At 36.2% G+C, this 27,094-nt stretch overlaps 1 protein-coding gene across 1 annotated transcript in view; it reads left to right on the forward strand.

The window, feature by feature from the left end:
• The window catches only part of MICU1 (mitochondrial calcium uptake 1), a 250,315-nt gene that overhangs the window by 104,406 nt on the left and 118,815 nt on the right, over positions 1-27,094 (forward strand). Inside the window, 2 exon segments of the mRNA XM_032595262.1 lie at positions 2,686-2,729; positions 12,481-12,492. Of these exon segments, the coding sequence (XP_032451153.1) occupies positions 2,686-2,729; positions 12,481-12,492 (56 nt within the window).

Raw genomic sequence — 27,094 nt, forward strand, 5'->3', positions numbered from 1 at the left:
GAGAGAGGGAGACAGAATCTGAAGTAGGCTCCAGTCTCTGAGCTGTCAGCGCAGAGCCTGACGTGGGGCCTGAACTCACAGACTGCGAGATCATGACCCGAGCCTGAGGGACGCCCAACCAACTGAGCCACCCAGGCACCCCAAGTGTATTCTACTTTTATGACTGTGTTATCTTCTTGAGTATCTGTAAAGTTTCAAATTAGATTTTTTTTTTTTTAAATTTCCTTCTGTTTCCTGACTTACCTCTTTGTTTTGCAGTCAGTGGTTTATTTTTTTTTTTCAGGACAAGCTTCTAGAAGTAAAGTGCATTTAAGATAAAGAAAATGTGGAACCGAAAGCATAGAAGCAGAAATGCAAAAAGCTTCCTCTGGGAGCAGTGACAATCTGATCATTGTAATACTGTGGATGTAATGAGATAAGGACCTGAACTAGTATGAATATAGTGAGAACTGAAAGAAAAGAACTGAGTAATTATGCATGAAAAACAAGTGTACTTATTAACTGGTTTCTCCACTGTAAACACCCGACAGCACCCCCTTATTGAACTAGTTATATGCTCCCTTGTAATGTTAATTATTATATGCATATGCCTTCCTGACTAAATTGTGACTCTTCAAGGCAGGGATTATATCCTACTCATTAATTTCTTTTTAAGTTTATTTATTGTGAAAGAAAAAAAGAGCACAAGTGGGGGAGTGGCAGAGAGAGAGGGAGTGAGAAAGAATTCCTAAGCAGGCTCTGCACTCTCAGCATAGAACCTGATGTGGGGCTTGAACTCACGAAATGTGAGATCATGACCTGAGCTGACATCAAGAGTCAGATGCTTAACCAACTGAGCCACTTAGCCCCACCCCCCCCGATTAATTTTTTTATAGGTGTTTATTGATCAAGCACTATGCCAAGCACTGGGATAAAGCAGTGGGCAAAGACAAATAATCCCTGGCCTTAAGGATACTTAATTACTTATATCTTTTACAGTGCTTAGAATCTGATGTTCAGCTTTTCCAAAGAAAATATTTGTTACTTAACCCAACTTTATTTTTTTTTAATTTTTTTTTTTTACATTTCTTTATTTTTGAGAGACAGAGTGAGACAAAGTGAGAGCGGGGGAGGGGCAGAGAGAGAGTGAGACACAGGATTGGAAGCAGGCTCCAGGCTCTGCGCTGTCAGCACAGAGCCCGACGCGGGGCTCGAAGCCACAGACCGTGAGATCATGACCTGAGCCGAAGTCGGATGCTCAACCGACTGAGCCACCCAGGCGCCCCACTTAACCCAACTTTAAAAGGTAATATTAGAGGGGCATCTGGGTGGTTCAGTCAGTTGGGCGTCCGACTTCGGCTCAGGTCATGATCTCACGGTCCGTGAGTTCGAGCCCCGCGTCAGGCTCTGTGCTGACAGCTCGGAGCCTGGGCCTGCTTTAGATTCTGTGTCTCCCTCTCTCTCTGCCCCTTCCCTGCTTGTGCTGTGTCTCGCTCTGTCTCTCAAAAGTGAATGAGTGTTGAAAAAAAATGAATGAATGAATGAATGAATAAATAAAAGGTAATATTAGGGGGATGCCTGGGTGGCTCAGTTGATTAAGTGTCCAACTCTTGATTTTGGTTCAGGTCATGATTTCACGGTTTGTGAGATCTAGCCCCACCTTGGGCTCTGCACTGACAGCACGGAGCCTGCTCGGGATTCTCTCTTCCCTCTCTGTCCCTCCGCTGCACCGTCTTTCTCTCTCAAATTAAATGAATAGGATGGCTCAGGGGGATGCCTGGGGGATGCCTGGGTGACTCAGTCAGTTGGGCTTCCAGCTTTGGCTCAGGTCACAATCTTGTAGTTCATGGGTTTGAGCCCCACATCAGGTTCTGAGCTGATAGTGTGGAGCCTGCTTGGGATTCTGTCTCTTCTCCTCTCTCTCTGCCCCTCCCACACTCTCTCTCAAAATAAATAAACTTAAAAAAAATAAATAAAACTTTAAAAATAAATAAGTAGATAGATAGATAAGAGGTAATGTTAGGGGCACCTGGGTGGCTCAGTCGGTTAAGCATCCACCTCTTGATTCCACCTCAAGTCATGATCTCACAGTTTGTGAGATTGAGCCCCAAGTTGGGCTCTGCACTGACAGTGCAGAGCCTGCTTGGAATTCTGTTTCTCCCCTCCTCTCTCTCTACCCCTCCCTCGCTCTCTCTCCCTCTCAAAATAAATAAATAAACAAACTTTTTTTTTAAGGTAATATTAAGATGGTCTATTTGTATCTCGTTAGGCATGTTGCAAAATTTAGTTTGTTATACTATTCTCTCTTTAACTTGATACAAAAAATGTATGCATTCAGATTAAATTGATATCCTTCACCTGATTTAAAGGTAATATAGTACATTGATGTAATGAAAACAGCCCACCCTTGAAAGAGTCTAGGGTTCTAGTTTGGCTCTACTGATGAACAGGTTTGCGCATGAACTTTTATACTCTATCTTCTCAGAGCCTTACTTTCTCATGTGTAAAATAAAGGTTGGACCTTTTAGCACTTAAACTTTGAGTCTGAAAGTGGAAAAATTTCTTTATTCCCATAGCCTTTGAATAATGTGGCTAAGCCATCTAGTATATATAATTGAATGACTAGAAATGACAGACAGCTGTCATTTCATATGTTTTACTTGAGTTATAATCATTGATTAAATATTGTTTTTTCCTCTTTTACAGACTTGGGTCTGGATCAATATATAATAAAACGCTTTGATGGGAAGGTGAGCAAGCTATGACACTTAACATATATATCCTGTTGTTTACTAAGAATATTTTTAAGTTCCTGTAGAATTATTTGTGAGAAATTTCTGAATGCTTGTTTATCTTACCAAAAGAGCATGTTTCTTAGGTTGGAAGGCCTGTAAGTGCCTTCATATACTTCTACAGAAAAAAATCAAGCAGAAGGTTTTTCTACATTTTTCCGTGTAAGGTAGCACTCATAGGGAGCCTGCTGTATAGAATAAAGGCTAATTCAGTGTAGGTGGAGATTTGCATTTTAATTCAATTGCCGTCATGAAGTTTAACAAGCCCCCCAATACTACATTTGCATTTCTTGTAAAAACACTTATTTGATTTGACCTTCTTCAAACTATGATACTCTATAGCAATAATCCTAACTAGAAAATTATACAAGTCTTTACTCATGCTTTTATAATGATTATGAAGACCACCCCAAATTTACACATACATTTTCATTATACTTACTTTCAATTCTTTATTTTATGCACAAATAAACCGCATAATAAATTATTCTTAAATATAGAAAACAAAACTTTCAATTTTATTATCTCCAAGCAGTCAGTTAAACATGTTTTTCCCTTTCAGGCTGACTTCTACAAAAAGAAAAAGAAAATATTACACAGGGTCAGAAAGAAAAGTAAAAAGTCAATTTTAAAGAGGAGGAAGAAAGCACATCAGAAAGAAGAGAGAGTCCGGGATGGCTTTACAAAGCTTAAAGAGAAGGAAATCAGAAGGATAATCATGCAGTGGCTGGAAAAGGCAGGATTACAAGAGGGTCTAAATGGGTGGAGGTCAGGCTTAGTAGAAACTGATCTTGCAGGTTGTGTCAATCCTGCATTATTACATAAATCTCTATATACTTGTAAGGTGAAGATACAAATGCTAAGGTCTTTTGCACAAGTGGAGAGAATGAGTGGTCACCTTCAGGGCTGAGATATTACTCAAGGTTTCCAGCCTAACAATTACCTGTCGCATTCAGGTAGCCCCATGCCTCCCTCTGTAGGTATCTTCTTTTTAAAGTCACATATTCTAAAAGAAAGAATGATCAAAAAGAGCATTGAACTAGAATGTTAGGAGACAGGTTCAGAGCCCTGGCTCTGCTTTAGGACAGCTACATCTTCCCTCTGATCCTTGGTGTCTCCACTTCATATATAATCAAGTACTGTATCCATTACTACAGGCACTGATGTCAGGGTCTGATTTCAGAGTCTGTGGCAAGTCAGGTCCCTGTCTTATCTGTCTTTGTGTCACTCAGAGTCCAGCAGATGTCTGGCATACAGGATGTGACCAATAAATATTGGATGACTTGGAAAAGTCAGCTAGTCAAATCACATATTCCTTGGAGATATGACTCATTAAGTCAGTAATATTTTATAACAAAAGCAGTTTAACAAATCACAGTTTTTGGTCACTGAAGGCATCCAGAGTAGCACGAGAATTCTGTCCTCTATTGTGTGTGTGTGTGTGTGTGTGTGTGTGTGTGTGTGTAAACCTGAAAACAGATAAAGAAGTTGAATATGTGCAAGTTGAATAGCAAGTTTACATATTATAGGGGCATTTCCATTCCTAGAGATCTCCCAAATATAAAATCCCTAGTGGTCATTCATATTTCACACACACTCTAGTTTTTTTCATTTCAGCCCGTAACTGTCTACTTGATGCTAGAAATCTGTAGCTTCGGGAATGACCAATAAGCTCCCCCTTTGTTTCAACCATATTATTATTTTTTTTTTATTTAAAAAAATTTTTTTTAACATTTATTTATTTTTGAGACAAAGACAGAGCATGAATGGGGGGAGGGTCAGAGAGAGAGGGAGACACAGAGTCCGAAGTAGGCTCCAGGCTCCGAGCTGTCAGCACAGAGCCTGACGCGGGGCTTGAACTCGTGAACCACAAGATCATGACCTGAGCTGAAGTCGGACACTTAACCGACTGAGCCACCCAGGCGCCCCTCAACCATATTAAATTGATGAGCTCTACATTTCCTATCATTAGTGTCATTTGCATTTTTCTGATTTCCACTTATTTTTATAAAGTAACTAAAGTAAACTGCAGTACAACATTAAAGTATGTGAGTGCCCACCTTGCTCTAGAGACAAAAATGGCAGTACTTCTTGGTTTGGAAGGCAGACTTTGTTGACACATTGTAGTGCAAATATTTGTGCTCTGAAGTATCACATTCTGAAATGGGAGTAGGAAAGGCAAGATTTAGGGATCTCAGTGTGTAATGTTTGAAAGTATGACTTTATGAAATTCAGGCATGTGAAAGTTGGCTTTATGGTACCAGGGGAACCGGTTCTAAAAGAGAATAGAAGAATGGCATACTCATGTAGGGGGTGTAGAACTGAGCCTGCCAGCTTCTCCCCTAGCCAAGAGCACACAGAATTCCCTTTCATCCATGTTGTGATATGCATATTTAATCCCTTTGCCAGGCACTTCATTTAAATACTGTATTAATTTTCAACAAATATATCCTGAAGGTCTAGTTTTGGAATGAAAGTTATGCTTCTTAAATAGGATTTTTAAACTGAGTTCACCTCTAGTTTATGTCTTTATGAATGGTCTTTTATTTCATACGAAGTTTAAGAAAGTAGTTTCTGTGTTTTTAAACCTTGCATAATGAGGGTCTCTCTCTGTCTCTCAAAAATAAATAAACACAAAACAAAATTTAAAAAAAAGGGGGAGGCGCCTGGGTGTCTCAGTCAGTTAAGTAAGCATCCGACTTTGGCTCAGGTCATGATCTCGATAGTGTGTGTTTGAGCCCCACGTCAGGCTCTGTGCTGACAGCTCAGAGCCTGGTGCGTGCTTTCAGATTCTGCATCTCCCTCTCTCTTTGCCCTTCCCCCGTGTACGTTCTGTCTCTCAAAAATAAATAAACATAAAAAAATTTTTAACCTTGCATAATGAGGAATACAACATTCAGTGTTTAAGCACTTTAGAAGTTTTCCCAGGGATTTTTGCCATGTGTGAAGTCCTTCACTTGATATTTATGATAAAGATCAATGCTCATTCAACTGTTGATCTTATTCTTTTCCTTTAGATCTTCACGTCTTTTATTCTCTCAGTCAGAATATCTTAACTCTTAAGTAGCAGTTTCCCGAGGATATAAATCCTAAGACAATTTCCTCTTGAAAAAACAGATTTATATAGTAATTACAGTAAATTTAATGCAGATGGCCACAGATTTAGTACAAAGCTAATACCCTAGAGGAATTTCCTTTTAAACTTGCTTTGATTTTTAAATGGGACTCTCTTTCTTTTTTAACTTGGGAGAGAAACTAATTATGAATACTTAGAGAAGGATTTACTCCCATCTTCTTATCTGTGCCCCCCGCCATTCATTTAATAAAAGTACATCATTTGACAAGTAAGAAACACTGCCTTATTTTATTGTCTTTTAATTGAATTGCGCTTGAGCCTTTTTGTCACTGAAAGCAAAAACAAATGTAGAAACAGTATCATTTTGGGGGTGTATTCTCATTTGTGCTTGAATTTCATACAACCTCCAGATGCAAAGTAAAAAGAAGGCCAAAATGATCATGAGAAATAATTGGATAGTTATTTCTTGCTTTGGTGCCTATCTCCTTTTCTACTCCTGTTTAACTAGTAAATGCCCTTAAGAAATAAAGGAAACATTCCTGTTTCAACTGATAGTGAAACAGAATTTGGTTAAGCAGCTTTTGAATTTGGGGGAGGATCTTTTTCCAGACCTCAGCACTACCTAATGTTAATGCACACTAATCCTTTACTCTTAGTAGCAGTTTCCTTTGTAGAAAAGTCATAAAAATACATTATTATTGGCACTTGCATGATTTATGCACTTCAAAACTATCTACTAATACAGGCCTTGTATAAAGAAGCTATAGTCAATGTCCCTTCGTTTTAAGAATATGCGTTGTAGATAAGTGATATTTTAAAAGACATTCAAACTAGGTTTCAAGAGTTCAAAAGCCTCACAGTTTGAAAGTTCAGATTTTCTCCTAAAGGATATTTGAAAATCACTGTAGTGTATTCGGACTATTATACAGATGGTAATACAAAATATAGTCTGGCTTTTGTTTTAGTGTGAGATATCATAGATTTAAAAAATGTACCCTCCCCCTGCAATGTACATGCATTCTCCTTGTGACTTGTTAATGCAGTTACTTCATGAATTTTAGATTATTTCTTTAATGAAAACTATATTTTTTCTGGATTAAATTTTTTTAATCACATAATAATTGGTCTATAAAATGAAGCATCATTTCTAAATTGAGACTTTATATTACAAAATCGTCAAATATTTCTTTCATTTAATGATTTAGTTGTTGTTTTTTATTGGTTTGGCTGAAGTGGTGTTACCCTTTATTTTCCTCTTTCTCTTACCCCCTCCTTTTTTCCTCTCAGCATATCAAAGATAGAAATTGTTTTGTAGTTTCTGTTCCTATTGTATGTAATAGACAACTTTCTCGTGAGCAAACACCACCATATATATATTTTTTTAAGTTACGATAGAAAACTGAATAGTTACTTAAGTAAAATTGTTTCCTAGGCAAAGAATATCTCTAGAGTTTTGACATAATTTTCTTCTGTCTTCTAAAAACTTTATAAAGTTCATACTCTTTTTTTAAGTAACAATGAATTGCCCTTTGAAACTAAATTGTTCATTGTTATCATTCCACCATATATTTCTTTTTCAGAATATAGATTTTTTATTCTTCCTTCCCTATCAAGTTCCCTTTTCCCCCAACTACTCCCTGAACATTTCAGGAAGCATGCCTCTGGACTGCATTTTTCATTATTTGTAATTATAGTCCCCTTAGAATCTCTTCAGTTTGGAATAAAGAGTTAATATGTGTTTTATTTCTATCTCTTTTATGATACCTACAAGAATATTTGTACACATGGAACAGATAAGTATTTTACATCAAATTAAAATGACATTGCCAAAAAAAAAAAAAAATTGACATTGTCCCCATTCAAGTGAAAGAGATAAAAGTATGGTCAAAGCCTAGAAAGGAAAGGACTGATTACAGTGTTAATAACAGAAAAAAAAAATTATCAGAAGAAAAAAAAGATGGGAGCCATAATTAAAAATCAAAGCTTTAGGGGTGCCTGGGTGACTCAGTTGCTAAGCATCTGACTCTTGATTTTGGGTTAGGTCATGGTATCGTCATTCATGAGTTCAAGCCCTGCGTTGGGTTCTGCACTGGGACCTCAAAGAATCCTACTTAGGACTCTCTCTCCCTCTCTCTCTGCCCCTCCCCTGCTCATGCATGTGAGCAATGTATATGCTCTCTCTCAAAAATAAATAAACTTTAAAAAAAAAGCAAAGCTTTAATATAACCAGTGCTTTTAATTGCTTACTAAGGAAAAGTCCTTTAAAATATATTGATAAATGAACTTTAAAATACATTCCCTTTAGGGGAAAGTCTTGGTTTCCTAAGTGGAATGTGGGCACATATTTTCCTGTAGCATAATATTCCTAGTGCTTTATTTGAGTTGTTTATTTACTTCATATCATAGATAAGAGATTCGTCTGGAGTACAGCAAGGATAGTATAACTTCTTGACATGCATAGTAAGTTATGTAAGGAGTTTCCTGTCTTCTAAGAGTGAAATGTTTTGCAGATCAAGGAAATATAAACTAGGAGAGGGGAGGGACTGAAATTCCCATGGGACAAGAGTTTGATGAATCTTCTCACATTCATTTGAACTGCTTTAATTCTGCTCAAATTTATATAGCAGGTTATGATGTTATGAATTCTGCATTGTGAATTAGGCACATCTCTCTCTCTCTCTCTCTCTTGGCTTCCAAAGACTTGAAACTAGTCAAGTTTCTTGGTGAATTCTTGGTGAATTGATATATTTGTTCAGGTTTTTTTATTAATAAATACAAATATATAGAAAGAATTTTATTGGTTTTGCTTCATGTTTTTTTTAATCTATGTTATTATTTGTCCTACCAATCCCATCTTTAGAGTGTGTCACCTGTGTTCTCTTTTAATAGGGAAATTCTTTAAAAAAAAGCATAGGTTCTGAGAGTGCACAGGTTTCCCCCACTCTCTAGAAGTAGAACATTCCTATGAAAGCTTTCATTAAGCTGACTTGGCATAAACTATTACCATTTCATAGAAGCAAAAATCCTCTCTGAATTTTTTTCAGTTGGGGAAAGCAGTTTACTAGTGCAGTTTTTTCGTAAAAGAGAAGTGGTATGAAGCAAACTTTCAGATTGCAGAGAACCTGTATTTCAATTCCTGGGAGACTGAAGCTCCTCACAAATATTTCAAAGCCACAATACTTATTTTAGGGGTGAAGACTGAGCCCCTTTTAAAAACCACATTAACATATTCGCTCATTAGTTGTCACTGGTTTATTTTTGCAATTTAAAGTGAACTCACCAGGGGCACCTGCCTGGGTCAGTCAGAAGAGCGGTGCGACTCTTGATCTCAGGGTCGTGAGTTCAAGCCCCCACTGGGTGCAGAGATAACTTAAAAATAAAATCTTAAAAGAATAATAATAAAGTGAACTCTCTAAATGAAAAATACTTGACTCTATTTGTCTCCCACAGGAATTATCAATAATAGCTATATGAAAAAGAAGAATAGTTGAGACTTTTTGAGTGTTTATTATGTGCTACATGCTTTTTTTAAGTGCTTACATATAAATCCACACAGCCACTCATTTAGATAACTTACTACTTTTATTATCACTTTACAAATAAGGAACTACATAAAAATTTAACTTCTAAAAAAAATTTTTTTAAGTCATTATTCATTCTTGAGAGAGAGAGAGAGAGAGAGTGCAAGAGGTGGAGGAACAGAGAGAGGGGGAGACACAGAATCCGAAGCAGGCTCCAGGCTCCGAGCTGTCAGCCCAGAGCCCAATGTGGGGCTCCAACTCAGCAACCACAAGATCATGACCTGAGCTGAAGTTGGGTGCTTAACCGACTGAGCCACCCATGTGCCCCCAAAATTTAACTTTTTCTAAGTTTATGTATTTATTTGGAGAGAGAGTGTGAGTGGGGGAGGGGCAGAGATGGTGCTCAATCTCACAAACTGAGATTATGACCTGAGCTGAAATCAAGAGTTGATCGCTTAACCGGCTGAGCCACCAGGGTGCCCCTTTGCTTTTGTTTTTCTTTTCTTTTTTTTTTTTTTTTTTTTTTAAACCTAAGATCATATAGCTAGCTTGTAAGTGGTAGAGAGGCAGGATTCCATATTTGGAGCCTGGCTTCAGAGTTCACTGTCTTAAGCTCTGTGGTATACCACCTTTCGTATATCTAAGCAGTTTGTCTATATGACCTACTTGTAAATAGAAATTTCTCTTGTTAAGTAGTTATTTTATTTTTTTACCTTAATGACATTTGTGCAAAAACAAAACAAAGCAACTTAATATTTTACTTTCTTTTTGAAGTTAATTTTTCCTGCTTTGCTAAAGTACGGCTAGAAACTACTTTTAACCTGGGAAACCACATAGTGTTTTTAAAGAAAGAAAAATAAGTATACAAATTTTAATACTTAAATTTAGAAAACAGAATTTCAACCTCATTTTTATTTGCTCCATTATTTTCTCTTATGCCACGAACACCAACTGGCATTGTGAAAAATGCTATGTTTTTTTCTTTTTATTTGAAACAATCTCTTAAAGTGAGCACTGTTATATATATTTGAAAAATTGGATCTTGGCTCATGGTCATAGAGAAAATAATGTTTTTATTACAAACTAAACTTGTTCTCAATATTGATTGGTTGTATGTTAAATGTAGCATCATTTGAATAAGGCCACTCATAGTCTTTAAACAAGCAAAAGTTTAGAGTGTAATTACATCACCAAAGTTCTGATTCAGCATTTCAAGAAATCCTTTGACATCTTGTAGTTTTCTGTTTTATTTTTAGTCTGTTTGTTCATCTTCCTTCTTTCGCATCCAGAGTTCTCTAAATTACCTTTAAATCATTTTCTCACTTTTCTCTCTTCTCATAAATTAGCAACTTTAGTTCTTTTGTGACACACCACAGCCCTGAGAAAATCTGACTTTGGCATCTGAAATATTTTCCAAGGGATTTCCATTTTGAGCATTTAAGTATTTGACAGCTATATGTAAATAATTAGTAGATGTTGTAGGTATGCTGAAAAACATATTATGGATTGCTGTACCTCTTAGTGTGTAATAGCCCAAGATGAAGAAAACAGTGTGACTTTGGATATGACAGTCTTATTTTCATGTATGGACTCTGCCACATACTTGATAGAAAACCTTGGGCAAAAGACCATTTAACCGTTCTGAGTATCAGTTACTTTCTCAGTAAAATCAGGGCAATATGGTAAAGTGTCTGGCTCTATAAGTTATAGCTACTTCCATGACTTTGAGCCCTTTATTCAATTTATAAAAAGAGTTAGCTGCTGTCATATATATTATCTCCTTTCTTAGTTTGTATGAAAATGCTACAGAGTAGCATATCCTCTCCATAATTGCTCTCTCCATGCTTCTTTTCTTGCCAGTTAAATCAGCTATAAAAATCTCCTTGTGCCCTCTTAAAGAGCAATTGGCTGGGTTTAAATAGCTAGTCCATGAACTGAAGAGAGACGTCTGATTTGATTTCTCATATCTGAGCCGTCCTTTGTGCACAGCGATTCATCTCACCCCTGTGTTGTAAAATCCTTTGAGCCTCTGTCACATCAATCCTAGCCTTAGGCTTGTAAATTGCTAATAGTGTATATTTTACAGTCAAGAACTTTTATCAAGCTGCTAAGTTTGTTTTGAAAAGTGTGGTAAGTTTGGGTCAAATTTTATTTCACAGCCAGTGAAGTTTATTTGTTGAAAAAAAAAATCCTTAAAACAATTTTATATATGAAGATGTTTTGGCGTGGTATACCCGGCTAAATTAGCTAACCTACACTGCCTCATAAATGCCATCCTCTATGATGGCTGGCTTTTTATCACTGATGTGAATAGTAATTCATTTAGTGCAACATAATTTTTCAGGAAACCTGTTTCTGAGTTGTCATTCTGAACTCTTCCTAAGAGTAGTTACTAATCTGAGTTTGGTTGCCCATATGGGTGGTAAAGCAACATATTTGCTGTGAAGTTTAAAAATATTGGAGCACTTGGGTGACTCAGTTAAGCCTTTGACTTTGGCTCAAGTCATAATCTCACAGTTTGTGGGTTCAAGCCCTGCATCGGGCTCTGTGCTGGCAGCTCGAAGCTAGAGAGCCTGCTTCAGATTCTGTGTGTGTGTGTGTGTGTGTGTGTGTGTGTGTGTGCCCCTCCCCCCTTCTTTCTCTCTTTCTCTCTGTCTCTCTGAAAAACAAATAAGCATTAAAAAAAAATTAAAATACTACATCCATGATACATCTTACTAGGAAACTTCAATTAAAGAAATGCTTTGACTTCACATGACAAAAAATGAAATGTTTTCCTTCCCTTTTAGAAACATTATTATTCATGTATTTTCTTTTCATAGTATTGTGAAGTTTTTCTGCAATTGTGTGTTTCATTTTGGGGAGGCTAGGAGTTGAGTTGTTGTTAGGGTTTTTTGTTTTATTGTACCTCTCAGATAATCTATGAAACATTTCTATGTATTCCTCATTTCTTGTTTCCAGGTGTTCAGTTATTTTATTACAGATCTAAATTTAGTCCTTTATATGTTTTAATACTTTGTGGTATTGTGGTATGTATATTTGGTTTTGGAGTTTTTGTTCATATAATCAAACAATGTCCATTTTTTTTTTCTTTTTCTCATCTTCTGATCAGGATTTCTGGCAGGTACTGACTCAGCAGCATGTGCTTTAAATTAATTATTCCAGAATCCATAGTAATGCTTCAGGGACAAAGGTTCAGTGCATGCCTATGTCCTTCCCCTGCTCCTTTCAAAATGATTCAGTTCCTGTCACTTTAAATTAACATACTTTATCTTTAATATGACAATGCAAACACTGCACAGGTCCTTGAGAATATAATACCTCGCATGATTTAAAAGGGAAGTTTTAACATCAAGTGTCACACAAAAGGTTAAGAAACTGTTACCACTGTATTGCATAAGAGATACTCAGCAGTATAATGGAGTCATCTCACCAGTCATAGTAGGGATGCCATGTTCCTGGTTGAGCTTTACAGGAAGGGTGAGGCAATGGTAATTTCAAGTGAAAAATTAATTTTTTTTGTTTCTTGAAATTTCTTACCTGATAAATACAGGTAAGCAGTTGCTTAGTTGCACTTTGCTCAACTAAATGGCTTAACAGGAAACAAAAGGAACATTTTAGGACTTCGTTATTTTGTTTTTTTGAACTAACCAACAACTTTAACTTGAAAAGGAAGCCAATACACGAGGAAGATCATGAAAGAGAATTTCAAGGACTAGCCTAAGAAGTACATTTTTTGATCTTTGAAGACTCAGACTCTTTAATTGTAGTTTATGAGTTATTAAAATGCATTTATTTTTTAAAAGACATTACTCGGGTTTTTTTAGAGAAATATAAACTAAATCGTATTAGAATATCTTTTTTGTTTTAAAATAATTAATGATATAATTAATGAGATCACAGTGTGCTCTTAATTTTTATATAACATTTTTCCTGCCTGGGCTTCTTCGTTTTTAAAATGGGATATATTTTTAGAAGTCTACTTACCAAACCCCAGACCAATGACCCTGTTCCTGGTATAGTCAATTATCTTCTGCCTCTCACTGCATTCTGAAACAAACCAACAAATACTTAAATAATTGTGACAGAATAATTTATTGATAGTCTCAGTATCGATGTTTCTTTTTTTTTTTTTTTTTTTCAACGTTTATTTATTTTTGGGACAGAGAGAGACAGAGCATGAACGGGGGAGGGGCAGAGAGAGAGGGAGACACAGAATCGGAAACAGGCTCCAGGCTCTGAGCCATCATCAGCCCAGAGCCCGATGCGGGGCTCGAACTCACGGACCGCGAGATCGTGACCTGGCTGAAGTCGGACGCTTAACCGACTGCGCCACCCAGGCGCCCCTCAGTATCGATGTTTCTAATGCTGGAAATTCTATTTTAGAATAGCCATGGCACAACTTAGTATGCATAGTACTAAGGAGCATAAATCAGATGAGATGCTTAACACCTGTGATTGAGGTACATTGCTTCCACTTCTGTAATTATAGCAGAACAATTTGTAGGAGGAATCTAAAAACTCTTCCTTTCCTATGATAATTGTATGGTTTACACTTGAAAATTTAAAATGAGTTGCCTCACATAGGTGTCCCTACTAAAGAATGAGGAGAAGTGAAAAGAGGTAGGTAGGAAGTGGTGAAGTGCTTGGAAGTCTCTGGAATATTCAGCATTGGGTAGTCAACCACCATAATTGACAAAAGAGCACCATTTTTCTTTAAACTTTGACTATCAAGGGTGATATCCTTGTTGAGTAAGGAGTCAAGAGCAAGTTTTACTCTATTATTAAGGGTATCTTGTTAATAAGCTTTTTGTATTGAAAATAATAAACTTTTTTTTTCCCTAGAATAGGTAAATATCACTCACGTTGGTGACACTAGTATAAATCCTTTAAGCTTCCAAAGGTCAATGAGCAGTTACTTAATAGACGAGGGCTTTCTTGCTTGCTTCTTTAACCAGGATTTTGTCCTTTGCATGCTAAGTTCCTATTGCCTGTGAAAAGGCTGGAATCATTTTGTTTTTGTAGTAGCATAGAGCTGTTCTTCAGATGCAGCTTATGAATGGTGTCAAATACTGAATTATATTGCTGTGAGGAGTATCCATAATGTCTCTTTCCAGTCTCTAAGTTCCACCACTACTAAAGTACGTTGATTTAACTCATGTGTTTGATTATTCAGGTTGAAAAAAGAAATGATAATGTAATCATTAAGTACTCCCAAGGAGAGTGTAGTTTACTTAGTTACCCCAGATATTCAGACGTCTATTAAATATGTCTTTAAATACATTTTTATTTTAGATTCTTTTTTGTTTGAACTTGAGATCAACTGAGCCCCTTTGATTTATCATTGTTGATTTGAAAGCATAAACATGACTGACGAACCATTACATTTCCAACACGTTCATATTGAACTTTTCCATCATGAAAGAAGATTTGAAATTCACTTTGACAGGAGAGGACTTGGATCCAGACTAACTTCCTTTTTCCTTCTCAAGATAAATGAGCTGATATATGCTAAGCCCCAGGATTAATATTTTACAATAATGAATGGTTATTTTTGCTCTGAAAATACCCAGTCCCCATTAACAGTTTTAGAAATTGCAAACAGTTTTTGTGCATTTGATACAATATAACATAATAATGGTTCTGGAGTCAAACTAGGACCTGTCCTGCTACTTCCCTGCTACTTCACAGCGTTGTCACCGTGGGCTACTTATTTAACTTCTCTGAACTTCAGTTTTCTCATCTGTAAAGTGCAGATAGTAGTATTACCTACCTCCAAGGATTGCAGTGAGGACTTACAGAGGTGTATGTAATTCAAGTAGTTAGCACAGTGCCTGGCATGAAACACGTGAACTATAATTTTTAAATTCTTGATATGTCTTTAATGGTTAGTGGTGTTTAAGGGATACCTATAAGTGTTTGAATTTAAAAATGATTTAAAAATTCTTCATCTAAAGGGCTTCCTGGGAGGTGGCAGTTACTAGAACAGTGTAGGATGGTTGGTGATCCTCAGAGTGAAACTTAGTTTCTATGATGCGATTTTTTTCATTTAATAATTTTTTTTCCAAATGAGAGAAGGTGAAATGCTATATTGACTTGTTTTTCAAAATTTGTTTGTGAGGTTGCTTTTCCGTGAATTAATAGGAAAGCTTTTTATAACCCATACGACTGAAAACAAGACTACTGCCGAGCCGATGGCATTTCTTTTCAGCTCTGATTGATTTGAGTGGCCAAAGTCCAAAATTGAATTCTTAGATTTAGGTAGCAAATAATCAATAATGGTAAAATATAGATTCTCCCATCCAGAGCTGTTTTGAAGCAAGTGTGCAGGCATATGTGGTAGAAAATAATAGAGTTGACAGTTTTCCCCTTTGAGGGTTTTGATAATACTTCATCAGATACTGAGAACTGAAACAAACCACTCAGTGAAGTTGTATCATTTCCTTGAAGTGAACGTTACTCCAATAGACTTCCAAATTTTTATCATTATTTGAATCAAATCTTCTCCCACATTTTTTTTTGGTAAGCATCTTCATTTGTATGCATATTCTCTATAGCCATCTAATTAATGAAATAGGAAAACATGTGCATGATAAGTATTTGGAGGTGTTCTCAGAGCTAACGTGGTTAGAATTGGGACTGAAAAGAGAATGGCTTTCTGGCAGAATGAAGTTTTACAGTATCTTAAGCACTCACCTTCCACAGTCTGTTGCACAGTCATTTATGTTTGCTTGCCTCAAATGCAATATTACCTTTGAAAAGGTTGGAAACTCCAAGTCAGGAGAGGAACTCCTAAACTACTCTAAATTAGAAACATCTCGATTTAATTTTATCTGACATAACCTCAAATTCAAGTTTTCTGCAAGTTCAGGTGTTGGACGGGAAGAAGAATACATATTTTAACTGTGCAACATTTTCTGTTTGATTGGGAATAGTGTGATTGTTTAAGATTGATATCTACCAAGGCTTTGGCATCTACGCACCAACTAAATAATTAAGTATGAGCATTAATTGCATGGGAAATTTGCTGAATTTTCTATTTCTAACACTCTTCCCCTCCTTGACCCAACCCCAACCTTAGGTAGAAATACTGTTTATCATTTGGAAATGCTGGGCTAAAATTGCTTTTTCTGGAAGAATATTATTATCATCAATTGGTTTTTGAAGTACAATCTCAAATGTTTCTTGAGGGATTTAGCTAGGCTTTGAAATACATATCAGTCATCTAGAGAAATGTTAATATTAAAGCCAATTATCTCAGTCTCATAAAGGATGACATCTTAATTTAAATAGCAATGTTGTGTTCTTTATCAGATTTTTCTATAAACCAGAGATGTTTTGAGCTTCTAGATGACATATTGGCATCTATTTTGCTGGCATGTCTATCAACTACTACTTGGTAGAAAATTTATTTCAAACTATAGAAATTGGGAAATGGGTTTTAACTAGAATAAATAATGAGATTAAACTGCTAGGTATGATTTTTCTTTTTGGCTTCATCCAATTGAGTCCTTAAAGGCAAAATTATTGCCTCTATTTTGATCAACCCTATTAAAATTAGGATTCACTGAGCACAGTGAGTATTAGCGAGTCTGAGTTGTGACTGGAATCCCCGGTACCAAGGCTCCTGATGGCACCTGCAACTTTGGCAGTGTTCTATACATTTGTGTGATTGGTCAGAAATCACAGTGTGGGCGCGTTAGTGTGAAACTATCCTGGTAAAACAGTTCAGGTTTTAGACTCCTTGAGAAGTACAGCAGTTGCACACTATGATTTGCTCTAACTTTCTAATTAAGTGTCTCTGCTTACTTAAAAAATAAAAAGATTCAGGATATGATGCAGTTGAGGTCAATACCAGGACCCTTAGGAGATTATTTATTTATTTGTTTTCACTTGAGTTCCGTAAGTTGACTGTTTTACAGTAGTGAGTCTGTAGTTGTGATTTAAATTTTGAAACATAAGGTCTTAGGCTAAGTCATGTAAATGAATAGTAAAACAGTTAAACTTCCCCTCTTTAAGTCAGCGAGCGCATTGCTTTGAAATATTTTGTGTAATTTTGTTCTTTAAAAGGAAGTAATATTTGTCAGTAAATTCGGTAGAAATGCTATTCTCATTGGTTGACCTGCATTTTTGCTTTCACAGCCTTAATTTCAGAGATTCAAGTGATTGAATAAAGTTTGATATGTAACTTATAAGATGCATTAAATGGCAGGGTGCCTGGTGGCTCAGTCAGTTAAGCTTCTGACTCTTGGTCTCGACTCAGGTCATGATCTCACAGTTCAGGAGTTCAAGCCCCAAGTTGGGCTCCACATTGACAATACAGAGCCTGCTTGGGATTCTCTCTTTCTCCCTCTGTCTCTGCCCCTCCCATGTGCGCATAGTCTCTCTCTCTCTCTCTCTTCCTTCTCTCAAATAAACTTTTTAAAAAAGATGCATTGAATAGCATATATAGAATTGTTGAATCACTGTGTTGTCCACCTGGCAGTAATATAACACTGTATGTCAACTATACTTTAATTAAAAAATAACAGTAATAAAATAGCATAATGCTCTGAAGGGTATCTTCAATTATGATGTCTTTTTAAATTTTTTTTTTCAACGTTTATTTATTTTTGGGACAGAGAGAGATAGAGCATGAACGGGGGAGGGGCAGAGAGACAGGGAGACACAGAATTGGAAACAGGCTCCAGGCTCTGAGCCATCAGCCCAGAGCCCGACGCGGGGCTCGAACTCAGGGACCGTGAGATCGTGACCTGGCTGAAGTCGGACGCTTAACCGACTGCGCCACCCAGGCGCCCCAATTATGATGTCTTTTTAAAATACCCAGTTCTGTTAATTTTCAGCATATATACTGAAGTGTATTGCTAGAATCTTCCCTCAGGAACTTTAAGATGAAACAAATTTTCCTTAGACCCTTACTATAAACTTTTTTTGCTAAACTTACATCTTCATGTATTACTTAATCTCACATTATATGGCCTTACAATAGATTTGGAATATATTCTACTTCATTTGACTTTTATATACAGAAATGTCTTCCTTTTAGTTTGTCTAATGTTTATTTATATTGAATTTATGACTTACATTGAATTACATACACGTATTAGTGTAAATGTTCATTAGTAACAAACAATATAAATAACCACCTCTGAGGTAGTGAGAGAAAGTGAACATTATTACCAATCTGTTAAGGAAGATTATGTTTTCCTTGGACATGTCTCCATATCATCCCTAAAGTATATAAATGGTATTTGCCTAGGGAAAAAAAATAACTTAAAATGTAGTCAAAGATTAAACATTATTCAAAAGTGAAGAAACATTGTACTTGACATTCTCAGTTTGCAGAATTAAACAATTGATAAGACTTTTGGAGTAAGAAAAAATCCCCAAAAACCTTCCCTCCACTTTCCTTCCTTGAATCTAGAGTTTACATTTTTTTCTTTCTTTCTTTCTTTCTTTCTTTCTTTCTTTCTTTCTTTCTTTCTTTCCATTTTCAACATACTTTGTGACTTTTAAAAATTTATTCAATATCAAACTCAAATATCTATATTTTCACAGATTCCCTATGTGCCATGGCTAGGTGGTTTGAGGATATCATTTATAATAGAATCAGACCTTTGATTTTTAAATACCAGCTAAGAAGCAGTCATACAATGCCAAATAGCCTAAAAATTGGTTCTCTAGTAACTCTCATTTCTTCCCAAATTTTGATATATTTATTTGATTCTCCTCCTAGCTTTAAATAATTTGAGGGATGAAATTTGATAGTTTTATGGCAGTTTGGGTGTTTTTGACTAATAAATGTCATGAATTTTATAAGAAGCATCTTTGGAGTTTTGGATATTCATCCCACTTTTAAATTCTTAGAGTTAATAAGTAGGTGCTTAATCTTAAATGCACCTGAACCACTCTCTGACAAGTGGGTGCTTTAGAAAACATGCATGTAACTCCCCCCCCCCCCCACCCTTTCCTTCTACCCCTGCCATGACTCCAGAAGCACGGAAGAACAATGCTTTAATAAAGAATTAGAAGATTATGTTGCACAGAGCATACTGAAAAGCATGGCTAATTTAAAAGTCTTCTTTAAACATCTTTCTCATTTTTAAGGAGCTACTGCAAAACAAACACATTCTTTGTTCTTTCTCTTAAACATATGCACATACATGTGCATACATGCTATCTCTTTCCTCTGTTCTTCCTGACTTTGATACTTTCTATCCCTCTGTCATGTCCCCTCCCCCCCCCCTTTTTTTTTTGTTCACCTTTCTAGGATCCTTTTTTTTTTTTAGTTTCTTTTAGGTTTTTTTTTGTTTTTGTTTTTTGTTTGTTTTTTTTTTTACGTTATTTATTTGAGAGAAAGCATGAGCACAAGGGGGGTGGGGTGAGTCAGAGAGAGAAGGAGAGACAGAATCCCAAGCAGGCTCCACACTGTCAGCGCAGAGCCTGATGCCAGGCTCGGTCTCACAAACCATGAGATCATGACCTGAGCCCAAAATTAAGAGTTGGACACTTAACCAAGTGAGCCACCCAGGTGCCCCTAGGATCCTTTTTCATTCTATATCTTTTCATTCAGATATTTTCAACTTTTTCTTATATGGAACACATTGGCCTTTTGGCCTCTCCTTCCTACAACTCTACTGAGTTCAGCAGAGATCTCACATGTAGCTACACAAACAGAAATATTTTCTCCTTCAAGAGGACTGAGAGTTGCAAACATGGACATATTCTGTCTAAAGCAGTAGAGGAAGAGGTACCTTCCTAGAGAAAAATCACACTAACTAAATCAGCATTGCAAGGTGTTATTGTATATCCCTTATGGAGATATGTTCCAGTAGTAATTCTCAATCAGTATACAACTGAAGGTCTGTTTGGTGACATCTTTATTATCTCTGTACACTTTATAATCATCTAATAGTGGAGGTGGCTAAGCCTAAACCTGACCTTAAATACGTCTCATGCAGAGGCTTAAGCTACCTTTTTTTTTTTTTAATTTTTTTTCCAACGTTTATTTATTTTTGGGACAGAGAGAGACAGAGCATGAATGGGGGAGGGGCAGAGAGAGAGGGAGACACAGAATCGGAAACAGGCTCCAGGCTCTGAGCCATCAGCCCAGAGCCCGACGCGGGGCTCGAACTCACGGACCGCGAGATCGTGACCTGGCTGAAGTTGGACGCTTAACAGACTGCGCCACCCAGGCGCCCCTTAAGCTACCTTTTTAACTATTCAGATAATTTCATGTTTATTTATACTTTGGCAAACAGTCATACACTTTGTTAATAATCAAAAGACCTTCAAAAGAAAATGGGCTACTCAAATCAGAAAAAAGCATGGAAAAAGTAGCCCCACTTATATGGTAAATTAATTTATATGGTAAAGATGTCAAAATAATTAAATGGGGGAATGGAAGGTGTTTTAACAAATGATTTACAAACAACTATATATCCGTATTTTAAAAAAATAAAAAATATACCTTACCCCTTTCCTCACTATACTCACAGTTTACTTGGAATGGATCATAGACCTAAATGTAAAATCTATATCTTTAAGGCTTCTAAAAGAAAATGAGAATATTTTTATGTACTAAAGAGAGGCAAAAATTTATTAGCATATAGAAAGCAATAACCATAAAGGAAAAAATCAATGAGACTTCATGAAAATTTAAAACTTTTGATTGTTAAAAGAGAATTATAAGTCATAAACTAGCAGAAAATATTTTTAATGTATGTATTTGACTATATTTGTTATCTGTTGCTGAGTAAAAAATCCAAAGCTTGGAGGCTTAAAACAATCATAATTTCTTGTCACTTATGCTTTCTATAAATAAGGAATTTGGGAGCAATTTGGCTAGATGGTTCTGGCTCAGGCTTTTTCATGAGGTTTAAGTCAGAGGTTGGCTAAAGCCTTAACCATCTAGCTTGACTGAGGATGGAAGATTCATTTCTAAGGTGGCTCACTAAAATATCTGGTACTGACTTGTTGAGAAGCCTCAGGTCCTCTCCCTGTAGGCTCTCTACTGTCCTGCCTCAGTGTTCTGTTCAAATGACAGCTGGCTTCCCTCCAACAGAGCAGCATGCCTTTTATGCCTTTTATGACCTAGCCTCAGAGGTCACACATTATCACTTAAGCTGTCGTCTGTTGGTCACACAGACCAACCCTGATTCATTGTGAAGGAGACTAGGTCAACATAAGGATGTGAATAACAGCAGGCAAGAATCCCTGGGATCATCTTGGAGTCTGGCTACCCAGACTCCTTGAAAGGAGTCTCATATCCAGAATGTAGAATGATCAGTGATTTAAAAAAAAAAAAATGCCCAAAAGACTTGGTTATTTCACAAAGAAAATATATAATTTCCAATAAATAGAGAGTGCTCAACAACATTGGTCAGCAAGGAAATGCACAATAAAACGACAAAGAAATATCACTACCTACCCACTCAAATGGCTAAAATTAAAAAGACTGGCAACACAAATGTTGGCAGTGATGTGGAGTGACTGGAACTCTCATACATTGATGGTGTGAGTAAAAAAGGTACAGTAACTTTGAGGAATGGGGCACCTGAGTGGCTTAGTCGGTAAGCATCTAACTTCAGCTCAGGTCATGATCTCACAGTGTGAGTTCGAGCCCTGTGTCAGGCTCTGTGCTGACAGCTCAGAGACTGGAGCCTGCTTCGGATTCTGTATCTCCCTCTCTGCCCCTTCCCTGCTCATGGTGTCTGTCTGTCTGTCTGTCTGTCTCTCTCTCTCTCAAAAGTAAACATTAAAAAAATTTTTTTAAATAAATAACTTTTAGGAAAGTCTAAATAGCCAACAACTGAAAAGAGCCTAAATGTTTATCTGTAAAGGAATGAATAAATCACGTTATTATGTGTGCATTATGATTATATATAAAATAAGTTATAATACAATTTTTATTTCATTTTTATTTTATTGATGAGTAATATACTTCTCTACAATAAAAACAAACTATTGAAAAATACAGTATGGATGATTCTCAACATTAGGCTGAGCTAAAGAAACTGTATACCAAAGAGTATATCCTGGTGATACTGTTTATAGGAACTTCTAGAAGAGGCAAAACAATCAATGGTATAAAAACATGGTGGGAGTTAACTGTGGAGGAGCATAAAGGAAACAATGGAAATGTTTCCAGTGAAATGTTCTGTATCTTGATGGGGATGTGTGTTACTCCAAATATTTACTTATTTCTTTATAAAATTCATTGTTTTGTACATTAGATTTATGCATTTTACAAAGTAGACTTTACTTAAAACTGTAACAAATACTGAACTCTAGATAATAAGTTTTTTGCAGACATGATTAGCAATTGTGAAACTGCTCTCTGTATATTCTAATATAATCTCTATATACTCTCATTGAGCAAATGAGTAAATATATTGAGGATAATGCGAACCAGGCTTCTCCCTGTTGAAGAAAGGAATAACAAGTGTGTAAGGGGTAAGACTACCTTGTTTCCCATGGTATTAGAATGTAATTAGAAATACCAATATGAATTCATAGTTTGTAACAGACAGATATGTAATCATGAGGAAGCATCAGCCTAATTTAAAGTGAGGGATATTCTTCAATATAATTCACTTTTCAAATCTTTTAGGGTTAAAAAGTGTAAAGAGATTTTTAAATATGGCGGAGTAGGTAACTCCAAAACTGCATCTCTCCACTAAGACAGTCAGTAAGCTGGCAAAAACTGTCAATCAACTTTTTCAGATCTCTGGAATCGAATCAGACTTTAAACAACCAGGGGAATGTTGAAAGAAGAAGATGCTGAAATTTGATAAGATAAAGTTGTGGCGTACTTACTTGATAACCACTTCCCCACTCCACAGCACAATGGCAGCCATAAAGATTGTGGCCCTCAGCACACTGCTTGTGCCAGAGCAAGCAGTGCAGACCTTGTCCTTGGAGAATATAGATGTGGGCAGTGACCTCTCTGGTCAATGAGGCATCTCTACTTGCAGGCTTGCCTTTGTTTTGCCTTTATTGGAACTCTTAGGGATGGGGTGGCTTCCCAAGTGGCATTTTTCAGAAGCACTTAAAGATAATAAATATACTAGCCACAGCGGGCCGAGAAAAGCAGCAGACAAACCAAAGAGCCTGGGAAATGAAGAGGCAGCTGGAGATAGAGAACAAGGACTTTGAAGTGCTCCACCATATACTGAGGAATCTGGAAGGCCTATGCATGCCCGGAACTGAATGAATACTTATAAGAAACCTTAGCAGACCCCAAGCTTTCACCTCTGGCTGCCTTTTATCTTCCATGCAAGCAAGAAGTGAAGGCAAAGGCAGATTTTTTAAACAGTGGCTAAGCATTGAAAGAAGGCCCAACACAAAGCCAATCTGTAAAGACATGGAGAGTATTCCCCACACATACATATTTGACTCCAGGAATTTAAGGAAATCTCTGTCAGATCACCAGCTGACCTCTAAGGTAATGGAACAGAGACTTGAGTGACCATGCTTGACAAAGCATTCAGTATTTATGAAAAGAATTTAGAAAAGTCACTAAAGAAGTAACTACAACCCACACAAGCAGCAGCAACAAACCCTGAGGAGGGAGACTCAGGTTCCCAGAGTTACCACATTATAATATACAAAATGTCCAGTTTTCAACAAAAAATTATGCTTTCAAAGAATAAAGTATGGCCAATTTCACAGGAAAAAAAAATAGGAACTATCCTTGAGAAAGCTTACTACAAACTTTAAATCAATTGGCTTAATATACTTAAAAACCTAAAGGAAACCATAGGCAAAGAACTTAAAGGAAACAAGGAGAATGATGTATGAACTAATAGAGAATGTCAACAAAAGAAATTGTTTTAAATTCTGAAAACTGAAAAGTACAATAACTGAAAGAATTTCATTAAAATGGTCTAATGGCAGATTTGAACAGGCAGGAAAAAAAGAATCCATGAACTTGAAGATAAGTCGGTTGATATTATCCAGTCTGAGAAAAAAAAAAAGAATGAAGAGAAATTAACAGAGTTTAAGATACCTTTGTGACATCATTAAGTATACCAACATATGTCTACTAGGAATCCCAGAAGGCCAGGAGAAAGAGAAGAGAGCAATATTTGAAGAAACAATTGCTGAGAGCCTTCCAAATTTATTGAAATATGTGACTTTACTTTAGGATAAATTCACAGATACCTACACTGAGACACATTATAATCAAACTTGAAAACTAAAATGAAGAATTGTGAAAGCAGGGAGTTTGTTGCCAGTAGATCTACCATATTAAAAAAGAAAATGCTTAAGACTGAAATAAAAGGGCATTAGATACTAACTTGAAGCTATATGAACAAATGACATCAGTTAAGGTGACAACACAGGTAAATAAAAGCCAATGTTACTGCCATTTTTGGTTTTTAACTCCCTTTTTTTCCTTTGTGATTTAAAAGACAGATGCATAAAATAATAATTATAAATCTGTGTTAATGGGCACACTGTATAAAGATGTAATTTGTGAAAATGACCTCTCCAGGAGAAGACGGGTTTTTTTAATACTATTGAAGCTAGGTTGGTATTAATTTAAACTAGATTGCTGCAAATTTAAGATGTTCATCATAGCCTGCAGGTAGCCACTAAGAAGATAACTATGCTTGGTTCCTTTTATAGAAAATAACCAGGGACTCCATAGAGACAGAAATTGGATTAGAGGCTAGAAGAAGGGGGCAGGGGGCTGTGACTGTTTAATGGGGAAGGGGTTTCCAAATGGGGTGATGAAAAAGTTCTGGAATTAGATAGTGGTGATGGTTTCATAACATTGTGAATGAACTTACTGCCACTGAATTATACACTTTAAAGTGTTAACAGTTGTAAATTTTATGTCAGGTGAATTTTACCACAATTAAAAAAAATTATAAAACATAAACAGTGTGGTCCTGGTGTACGATAGACATATATATCAATGGAATGAAATTGAGAGCCCAGAAATAAACCCACACATTCATAGTCGATTTGTTTTCAACAAGGTGCCAAGACCATTCTGTGGTGAAAGAAGTCTCTTCAACGAATAGTGTGGGGTCAACTGGATATCCACATGCAAAAGAATGAAGTTGGATCCCTACCTCACATTACATACAAAAATTAACTCCGAGCGGATCAATAACCTAAATGTAAAAGCTAAAACTACCCAGCTATTAGAAGATACATAGGGGTAAATCTTCACACCCCTGGCTTTGGTAGTGGAGTCTTAGATATGACATCAAAAGCACAAGCAACAAGAAAAAGTAGACAAATTGAACTTCATCAATATTTAAACCTTTTGTACATCAAAGGACATTATCAAGGTACAGTAGAAAGGCAATGGACAGAGTGGAGAAAACATTTGCAAATCGTACCTGTTATGGGTTTTATATACAGAATATACAAAGAACTCTCACAACTCAATAACAAAAAGACAGGTAACCCAATTCTAAAAAAAGGCAAAGGATTTGAAGACATTTCTCCAAAGAAGGTGTGTAAATGGCCAACAAACACATGAAAGATGCTCAATATCATTAGGTACTAGGGAAATGTAAATCAAACCACAATGAGATACCACTTCACACTCACTAGAATGGCTACAATTTTTTTTAAAAAGGAAAATAAGTGTTGATGAGGGTATAGAAAAATCGGAATCCTTGTACATTGCTAGTAGTAACGTAAAATGGTACAGCCACTGTGGAAAACACTTTGGCCCTTTCTCAAAAACTTAAACACAGAGTTATGATATGACCCAGAAATTCCACTCCTAGGTACATACCCCAAAAAATTGAAAGCAGATAGTCAAACAAATACTTGTACATGAATGTTCATAGTAGCCCTATTCACAATCGCCAAAAAGTGGTGACAGCCAAACTATCCCTTAATGGATGAATGGATAAACAAATCGTGATGTGTATACAATGGAATCTTCATTGGTGATTAAAAGAAATTGATGCCACAACATGGATGAACTGAGAAAACATGTGAAAGGAGCGAAATTCAAAGGCCCACATATTATATGGTTAAAATGGTGAATTTCTGTTACATAAATTTTACCACAAAGATAGTAACAAACCTCCAAAGGAAAAAATAAAGGACAAAAAAACCTGTTTTGGATTAATGGAAATTAAAGAGACATGACAACTAATGCTGTTTATGATGGTGGATTATATCCTGGGCTGGGGAGAAAATAGTTATAAAGGAAATTATTGGAATTGTTAACTGAATTTAAAAATAGACTGGATTAGATAATAGTATGTATCAGTATTAAATATCTTGGTTTCATTAAATTTATGCTATGGTATATAAGAGAATGTGTCTTTGTTCATAGGAAGTATATATTGAAGTATTTAAATGTAAAAGGGCGTGTGTGTTGAACTTTCAGAGGGACAAAAGAATATATGTATATATAAAATGATAAAGCAACTAGGGTAATATGTAAACCATTGGTGAATCTGGGTAAAATGTGTATGAAAGTGTCTTATATTGCTCTTTCCACTATTCTGAGTTTGCAATTATATCAAAATTAAAAGTTACCAACAGAATTAGATTTGTCTTTTGATATCTTCCAAGCAGCAGCATAGTCCAGGTGATTGTTAGAAAAATAATGTTAGCCATGCTTCTTTGTCTTAAGTGCTTCTTTTCACTCTTTCCTTACATGTTTGTCTGTTTCTCCTCTTCTGGATCCCAATATATGATTTATTTTATTGGCTCATAGCAATCTCTCTGTAAGATCATTACAT

This window comes from Lynx canadensis, chromosome D2 (assembly GCF_007474595.2).
Source record: "Lynx canadensis isolate LIC74 chromosome D2, mLynCan4.pri.v2, whole genome shotgun sequence".
Lineage (NCBI taxonomy): Eukaryota > Metazoa > Chordata > Mammalia > Carnivora > Felidae > Lynx > Lynx canadensis.